The 9670-nt window shown below is 46.2% G+C and overlaps 1 protein-coding gene across 1 annotated transcript; it reads left to right on the top strand.

The window, feature by feature from the left end:
- Positions 1–305: 305 nt before the first annotated feature.
- LOC119384939 (uncharacterized) lies at positions 306–5460 on the top strand. The gene is made up of 3 exons (XM_037652555.2): positions 306–579; positions 1693–1945; positions 4879–5460. The coding sequence occupies exons 1-3, from the start codon at positions 324–326 to the stop codon at positions 5045–5047; spliced, it is 678 nt and encodes a 225-aa protein (XP_037508483.1). The 5' UTR covers positions 306–323; the 3' UTR covers positions 5048–5460.
- The last annotated feature ends 4210 nt before the right edge of the window (positions 5461–9670 follow it).

Genomic DNA, 9670 nt, shown 5'->3' with positions numbered 1-9670 from the left:
ATAGATAGATAGATAGATAGATAGATCCATCTGTGGAAATAACTCAGGTGGTTCATTTTCATTACCACCGAAGCATTTAAAGTTGATTACGTCCGTATATCTCATTGATTTCCTGTTATTATCTAAGGCGGAACTAAGCTGCGTAAAAAAGGAATGATTTATTTTGCGCTCGAATAAACCTAGGTTGTCGGTCGAAAGTACCACTGAGCGCATTTAGCTACTACGGCAGCCGCTTACAATTCTCGGTTTCTTTCCGCTTCATATCTTTATTTTTCTTGTTTTCCTTGAAGAGCGAGACACGTGACGCACACGAGAGAGAAGCCATGCGAATCAACCTGACAGTGGCGATCCTAGCGGCGGCGCTCTGCAGCTGCCTGCTGGCTGGAGCTTCGCCGGCTGTAACGCGGCGTCAGCCGAATCAGCCCGCGCACGAGACCCTGTGGCAGAGCTTCACACGCTACTCGCCCATCGCGCTCGCCATCTCCCTCATGGCGCTGCCCCTGCTGCCACTGGTGTTCACGGGACCAGCCACACTGGCCGGCACCGATCACGCCATCAACGCACTCAACATCAACCCGGGTTTGTATTCCGGTAGTGTCCATTTCTAAACCTCCCAAGTTTCGAATCAGAATATATTAATTCGGGATTGGTACCATTATGCCGCGTTCTACTCCTGCTAATTTTCGAGGATAACTACGACGTCAGGTTGCGTGAATGGCTACGCGCTAAGCCATGCTAATGGCTGTTGCCTGAATTAGTATACACAGGATGTATTTGTTATATTAGGCGGTGTTCGCTAAGTAAACGCGTGTTATAGTTACAAACAGCATTAAATTTAAACTGAAGTGTAAATGACATCATACTAATATTTTCTTTCCTTCATTTCAGTCCGTAGTGCAGATGACTGCGGCGGCTGCGGTGCAGACAACGTGGCCTTTAAGTAGTCTCAATAACGTTTTTCTCATAACAATATGATCCCTACCAAGAACGATGTTTTCAAAATGTAGCAAGTTCTGGATTCAAGAACACTTCATAGATTTTTGAGTCACTGCTGCCGAGGCTACAAAATAAGACGCAGCGATGCGAGTTCGCTGAGCTCATTCCGCTTGAAAATGCACCCTGCGGTGAGCGTCATTAAACGTTCTTACATGACAGCCCCTGAATGACATTGATCGACTCGCTCAAGATGTCTTAATTTACCCGAGCGGACGGTTTATAGATCAAGAGGCACCCACACGTAAAATTTGCTACTGTGCCTGTATCATAACCGCCCCTGCTTGCTTTATGTTACGATTTATGGCGCTGATATTATTTTCTGCCTTCCCTTGTTCTATCAGCATTTTTTAATCACTGATGTTCTTTTTCGAGGTTTAGGATAGCACGCTCCTTGCTGCCATATCTTCTTGCGACCTCATGTTTTAATTAACCACTAGCCTTATCCTAACAATTGAGTGAAAAGGTGGTAGCTGTCACCAAAAAGATGACAACAAATGCTTTATTTATTTTTATTTCAATAAAAATACAACAGCAACGAAACACGGCTCCTTTATCGATTTCAATTATTTTCTGCGAATACGCAGAAAACAGTTGTAGCTAAGCATGTATAGTCGAGGCCTCAGCAACTCGCAGACGTACACTACCGTGCCTAATTGATGTTTGTTTGTTCCTCCGGGCATCTGCAACCGAATGCAGGCATGCTGGTGAAGCGATCTGTGGAATCTTCCCAGCTGTCTCCGTCAAAGTCTGCTTCCACAAGCCATCCACCAGCAAGTCTCTACAGCACCGCTCCTGCGCTCGTGGCCCTCATGACGCGCTTCGACGAAGTTCTCCACAAGTATGACGTCACCGAGCCCGACTGCAGGCTGCGACTTGCGTGCGAACTGCACCGGGACGGACTCAGCCTTCAGGCTGCAACCATCGCAGATCGGATGTTGCGCCTTTTCGGGTGAGCGTGCATGACTAAAACGAGGAAGTCAGTGGAAACGAGGAACGTTAAGCTATATGAATCAGGCGCTCATTTTAACCTTGTCTCCTAACAAGGCGAAACTGTGAAAGGTACGCAAGTATTGGGTTCATAAATATTTCACGCCGTTTGATTCTCACTACAATTTTCTATCTACGACGCCTTCTACGGCCGGATTTTAGGGGAGTTGAACTTTTTCTTTACCGCTGAACTTGGCGAAACAACATTTTTCTTTGAGCCGGTTAATAAAAAGGAGGTATTCCCGGCGCAGCGATCTCCTCTACAGTGAAACCTCGGTGACATGATCACAGCTCATACGAATTTCGGGGTGATACGAATCTTTCGTTGGTCCCGGCCAAGACCCATTGGCCTGTAATGTAATGGAGTACGGTTGTTGCGAACTGATTTTCACTCAGCGACGTTTGATACGAACGTTCGCTACCACCCAGGTACGAAGAAGTACTGTCCGCGCTGTCGCGGAAGACGCGCCAAGCACGTGCGAGCGCGGGAACGCAAGCGTAGGCATGCGCGCCGCACCGCCAAATCGTGAGAATCACGGTGTAAGAAAAACACTTTTCTTACGGTCAGAATAAACCTTCAGAGACGCGTCACGGCCTCCGAGTGTCGCGGGTCACAAAGCACCTGGTTCATTAATTAAATGCGCGCGTACGTGCCGTATATTTATGAGTACTAGTATGATTGCCGACATCTAAAAACTTAACTGACAATCATTCAGGATTCTTCCAGATGTTGCCGCAGTCCTGACAAAAATAAATGAAAATGTACGCCAGCTTTCTTTTGTCACACGCTAATTTTCCATGCTTTCTGGTGATACGAATATCGTATGATACGAATATTTTTGGTGGTCCCGTGAGATTCGTATCACCGAGGTTCCACTGTATTTAACTACAAAAGAAGCCACAAAACGTCGAAAAACGGAAAAAGCAGATCGGCAGAAAACAGAGACAGAGCGCAGAGACGTGTCTCTGTTTTCTGCCGATCTGCTTTTTCCGTTTTTCGACGTTTTGTGGCTTCTTCTGTAGTTAACTAAGTATGTACCAATTTGCCCAACAAGCAACTCTCCTGATCTCCTCTATACGACGCAGACGCACACTGCCGCATGTTACTGCTGAACTCTACGCAAATGTGCGAATAACTTAAAGCACCTTGAAGCCTTTCACATTTGTGAAGTCTCGCTAAAGTCCCCCCCCCTTTTTTTTAACACGAAAGTGTTTTATGCCGGGGTCCACCAAGTACATCCGTCACGGATATGACGTTGATAAAATGGACGCCAACGGGTGAGGAAGAAAAAAACCAAGAAAAAGATACCTCGCTGGGAATCGAACCCACGACGTTGCGGCCGCGAAGTCAAGCGCCCGACGCCCTACCGACTAACCTAACTCGGGAGATGCGAGACACGGCGCGAACGCGCCTTATATCTTTCACTCATTCTCTTTCGCGGCAGGCGGAGCGAGGCGGTGCCGCCGTCTGTGAGATGTGAAAAGAAGTAATGCTTCACGATCGACACTTACTAGCGCTTACTCCGAGATTGCACGCGATATCAGAGGTCATGGTTAAAGCGTCTCGATACCAGAGAGGTAGACTGGCCGCGCTGGCGTCGCCGAAGCACCATTGACGCAGTTACGTTCTTCGCCTTTGGCTTCGCGTTAGCGTGCGTCGGCTCATCGGAGTAGTGCAGATTCCACGTGCACCAACGGGATTTCTCCGCCGCCGACTGCTTCAATTGCGAGAGCACCGACTAACAAAACTGCTGCAATATGCGTTGCAGAAAGGACGCGATTTCGACGGGCGAATGTCGTGCCTTGGTGGAGCGAGAGCAGCGCCTGCGAGACAGAAACCAACGGGACGCACGCGTTTGCGGCTCTGGCTACGAACCTCTACCTCCCGTGTTGCTGAAGCGCAGTGTGTGTTAGTGTATGCATGAGCACAGGCGTCGGCTACCCATTACTAGAAAGCACACACCGTGCCGTTTCTCTCCTTAATTGACGACGCTTTGAAGAAGTGCATACCGGGTACCAGTGTTGATTACAAGCTTGTTGATATCATCCTTACGCGGGATTCACGATTCTCTGTGTCCAAATACATGTTCACACCGTCAGCTACCACAACGGTTTAATCATGATCATGGGCGTTAGTCGTCGCGATAGAGACATGCTGTAAACATGGGTGCATCCACGTCAAACGGTGCTATAGCTGCCAAACACGAATAGACATTGTACAAGCGCTCATATATCACTACACAATAAGCACTACTTCTGTGAAGACACGTTTCACTTTCGTGTTATACCGATTCCTATGACGGAGGGATCAGTCATGTTTTTTTGTATAGGCAACAGTTAGCTATACGGTTTAAGCTGCGGAGTGTAGTCCCACAAGGTGACAAACACTGCGGCCATAGAATGCACAATGAATGAATGAATGAATGAATGAATGAATGAATGAATGAATGAATGAATGAATGAATGAATGAATGAATGAATGAATGAATGAATGAATGAATGTGACCTTTACTGAAATAAAAGGACGATTCTTGGTCGCTGTTGGGGATAAGGTGGGACAGGGGTAAAATGAAGTTCGCTTTTTGTATCGGTTGAGTGTATGTATAGATAACAACGGTAATAAGAAGGTCAAACAGAAGGAAAGCTGACGAGTCCTTTTTTCCACTTTCACGTCTCTTTACTTTAATCAAATTGAAGCTTACCTTAAAATTTCCGCTCTTAAATTCACGGTAACAGGTGATATTCACTGTGCCTTCTCTGGATTTATTCTGCGTTCATGACTAAGCAAAAATTTTGCCCGCCAGATCTCTATACTGAACTCATTTTGCAGCTGTATGGTATATTTATACGATGTATCTTTTCTAATATACCCTGGCTGGAAAAAAAATGACGCAGTGTGGAACAGCGCATCGAGCGGTCCAGCTTCGGTCCTAGTACAAAGACCATGGTCCGGGAACTGCTCAAGGCGGCACGCCACGGCCTCGGCCGAAAGGATTGCGCGCTCATCTACTCCCGCTGCCCGTACGCCCCGCGGGAGATGCTCAAGAGCCGACTGCAGGGATAAGCGACGTGACATGCATGGAGCGCCCATCTCCACAGTGCTGCATCCCGTTCACCATCATCATCGCCATTCACGGACACGTGACCAGGGCCTTTTTCCCTGCATGCTTGCTCGGGGCGGTGGTCAACGCCCAGTGTTATCAGAGCTTGCCTTACCGTCCTGGTTGTTCAGTAGCTATGACATTCTGAGACTGAAGGCGATGCCGTGGGTTAGATACGTCCATGCTGATCTGTTGATGGTTGAATGCAAAAATGATCGTTAGACGAAGCAATATGTTGGGCGAGTTGGTTTCTAGCCTCCATATTTACAGTGCAAGGCGACACCACAGAGAAGAAGGCACACCAGACACACGGAGTGCTGACTGACAACTGATATTTATTGAAACCAGCGAGTCCTTTATATCACTGGTCTAGAGGAAGCGTACAAGAAACATGCGCGGACGGAACATTAGTGCTGGCAGAAAAGAGACATGCGTCAAATGTCACAGTCAGGCAGACATTAGACAAAGCTGCAGTCCCTGGTTACCCGACTAATTCCACGACGGATCTCTCCTAGCTACGGATAAATTACACTCAAGCAAACAAATAACGTCTCAATCAATCCTCAATTCTTCACGTGCGCCCTACAGCACACAGTCGTGCTGTAGTAAAGGCATCTCGCCTCGTAGGTTTCTTGAAACTATCAGTGATGGAATTCGTATGATAGTCGTAAATGCCCCAACTGTTTTAGCCAACGTCAAAATGTTTCACTGGGAGTTGGTTGGGAAAAGGCACTTACTTCAGCAGTAAGCGAACCTTAAAAGACCTCAGATTCTAGATGCGCAATCCGCTCTCTTAGAAATATTTTTTCCCTTTTATTCTCTGTGTGTCGCGACACAATTTATAAGAACCCACATTCGTATGCAATGCTTACTTTCTTCAACAACGAAATGTCAACGCGGCAAAATCGCCCTGAGCTTCTAATTTTCTTTTACTGACCAGAAGATGTATGCTTACTGACATCATCGCTTATTTTATGGGTTTTATGCGCAGGAACGCATTATTTATTTATGGCTTACCACTGCTGGCTTTATCGGTGGGATTTCGGGATTTTTTTCTGGGGGTGTATCTTAGCATAGAAGAGCGTAAAGGTATTTCTTTCGAGTTTTTCAGGCTGGTTCCTGAAGGAGGCGTGGAATCCAATACATTGTCGCCCTTTGCTTATATAAGTAAACACGTGTGGTGTTTCCATATAAACCAACGCAGAATATGTCCTTTTTTAATCATCGTGCGTGCCATCCACGGCATCAAGATTAAACTGACCCTTCATGTCTGGGGCCTTGAGTTCTGTGTTATTTCTGGTGGAGCGGTGGCCTTGTAAAGCGGAATTCTCCAAGGTCCATTGGAGGACAAAGGTAAGAGTGATCTCTTTCATGGTCTGGTTGATACTTGCAATACACTAGCATAATTGCCAGTAAAATGACACTAAAAGGTCAAGAACATGACAACACTGGCGGCACTTACAGGTAATCTATTTGAGGCACGAAATGGAGACCAAATACATACAAAAACACATGCGCAGAATAACGTCAGTCGTAGCTACTAGGACAACCAGTTTTCGGAGCCCCTAATCTCGAAGGTGTGAAAGTGCACGAAGTGTTACTTATAAGTTGGAAGGGCCGCCTGTGCTGTCGTGTTTGCGCTTTTTTTTCTTGCCTCTCTGTGTAACTTTAGCGGCAATTATGCTGCGGAAATCCTCCACTGTGCTTAGTGTTCAGTCCCTGAAACAGTTCACGCTAATATATTAGCCGTGTTGTCGTATAAAGGGAGCGAGAAAAACGTATAAAGGTGAAGCAATACGTATTTATAAGCAGTTGAAAGCGCTAATAACTGCAGCCGTCACAAAAGAACTGTGGTAGAAAGCTGTCCATGACTCTAAAATTGCTATCTACAATTTTGGAGCGGCTAGAGTATCCAAAACAGCCCTCTTTCTCCTCCTGGCCCATCCCCCGCAACAAGATACCGCTTTCATATGGACTTCCGCGCACGCGTGCCTTGCCGGTAACGAAGCGGCTCACGCCAGCGCCCGAGGATTTACGGCCCGTGCGCAGGCATTAGACGAGCCAAACTCTGTTTCGACAATGGCTCCCTTCGCTCCGCGGGATCGCCTTCAAACGTTTCGCGACATCTGCAGCCACTACCGCCTCGGCCATTTAACCTTCCCGCCGCTAATAACGAAGTCCCCTGCGCAGGCGCGAAGTACTGTGGCGACAGCTGCAGACTCGCACCTTACCCTCTCCTCACCTTCTTCACCTCGTGCACCCCTCTCTCTACCCGTCCTCTTCTTGCAGATCTTGCTCCGCAACGCATGCACATCTTAATCATATCATGTGGGGGTGGTTCCCGTCCCTCCGGAGAGTATTAAATAATGAGGAGCAGAGGGAGGCTGCCTCGCGCAGCTTGAAAGCCGACTTCGAGGAGGCCATTCTGGGTTGAGCAGAGAGGGTTTGGGAGGACTACCGTGTGTAGCAACATCCATCCCCCTAACTCTATTCCTTTGGCCCTTTCCTTTAGAAAGCAAAAATGAATTTTTTACCTAGCTACCTATAACAAGGTCTTGCACACCCCAAAGACTCTGAGAGTAGTGTATTATTCGGTGTGCGTTCATAACAGTTCGTTAGTTAAATCAGGGTTCATGGTGCAGAGGCAACTGCACCTATGCTGCCCTAGCCACTAGGTGTTATACGGGTGCCCAAGCTAACTCTAGTCAGAGTTTAGGAATATGCCGACGCACTCTATGATGACGCGACCAAATGCATTTTGTGGACTACTGCATGTAGTAAGTCACTTTATTCTTTGTGTTCGGCTAAATTACTGAATTAGGCATGGTTGATAGCCAATTCTTGAAGCAACAAAGCTGACCAGAAATTTCCAATTAACAAAGTTGTAGATCGATTTGAAGACCACCGATTAAACAGTTTCTAACTTTCTATCCATTAAGCTTTAGTTTTTCTGCTTTCTACAGACGCTCGCGATATACAAAAAGTACCCCGTGACATACCCGCTTGCCCACCGTGATTGCAGCGCTCCCTAACGTTTCGCTTGCAAACGACCATAGCCTTTTACCTGGTGTGCTGAAGCTTAAAAGGCAACAGGGCAGCGGCGATGGTGGTGGCTGTGCGTGGACGCACCTGGCTCTTGCGGCAGCGCAAACAATAACCGCTGCGTCTGTTTATCACTGTCATGAACCGACGCGAGCGAAGCGTATTGTTTGTATACGGAACGTTAAGGAGCACTGCAACCACGGCGAGCAAGCGGGCATGTCACCTAGTATATTTTTGTATTTCGCGGGCATCTATATAAGCAGAAAAACGCTAATACTGAATAGATAGAGACTTAGAAACTGTCTAATCAGAGGTTTTGCAAACCGGTACGTCTACAACTTTCTCATTAGGCTTTTTTGCCCCGCTTCTTTGCTTCACAAGTTGGTGAATCAATCTTGCCTAATCAAGCAATTAAACAGAAGACAAAAATAGAGTAACTTACTCCATGCAGTTTTAAGCAACATGCGTTTGGCGGCGTCGTAGAAGAGTTACTTTATATAAGAGTATACAGGGTAGAAGAGTACCCTGTATAATAATAAGCAAAAGCTGCTTACGGTGCGGTACAAAAAATGTAGGTTCCTTGCACTCCATAGTAGTTGTCCTTTACAACGTCGCGGCTTTTTTGCGGGCAATCATTTTCTTGTCACGCTCGTAAAGACTGTGGATATCGCTCGGAATGAGGCGTACGTAGCAAAAAAAAAAAAGAAAAAGAAATGGTTGTAAGCTCGAAAGGCAGCATTTACCCTCGTTTCATCGCATGTAGTAGTTGTGTTGGCCTAATGAATGTTGGGGCGTCATCCTTCAAAATAAGTCATCGAACGAAGCCTAGCTGATTAGCAAGATGCCCGTAAAGCAGCAGCAGGACTCATATGCTGCAGCGTAAGCATGAATTTCAGCAAATACCTAATAACAGTGTTCGGGCATTCTAAACTTCATGGCTGTCTCAAATACTCCGTTGTAGTCACGTACGCAACAAAGGCAATTCGATGTTCTGCTGATGATGATTGAAAAGAGATATGAAAGAACAGATTTCATTAGTTGAGTATTATTTAGTTGATAACGAAATGTGGCGGCCTCGGTACGTTTTCGAAATTTGGCATCTTGATCACACCATCACCTCACCTTAATAAGAAAGAAACGAAAGGAAAATAAACTTGATTCACTAAAAATTATCTCGGCCAGTCATTTTTAAACAATACGATGTGTAACCACATTGGGAAGGAAATTAATAAGCAAATAATTATGGCTTGTCCAGTTTCTGTAGTGGGCGAATGTTACTATGGAGAGAAGGACAGGCCAGAAAAAGTAATGGTGGTGGTCGTCACTATGGAAGAGAGCAGTTGTCGCAATGAAGTCCGCGATAAGCATTTAAAGTCGAACTGCATTATATAAGAGCCGATTCTTAAGGTCGATTTCTTTCCTGCTATATATTGAACGTATATATACGATACATCCAGGGTATATATCTCAAAATGTACGCGCAACCGTGCATGCTTCATTAGGCCAAACGAAATCTCAGGTGTTTTTTAGCCCTGATTTTTTTT

Source organism: Rhipicephalus sanguineus, chromosome 3 (genome assembly GCF_013339695.2).
Source record: "Rhipicephalus sanguineus isolate Rsan-2018 chromosome 3, BIME_Rsan_1.4, whole genome shotgun sequence".
In the NCBI taxonomy this organism is placed as follows: domain Eukaryota; kingdom Metazoa; phylum Arthropoda; class Arachnida; order Ixodida; family Ixodidae; genus Rhipicephalus; species Rhipicephalus sanguineus.
The sequence above is the reverse complement of the archived record's forward strand: the minus strand, read 5'-3'. Positions and strand labels throughout refer to the sequence as shown.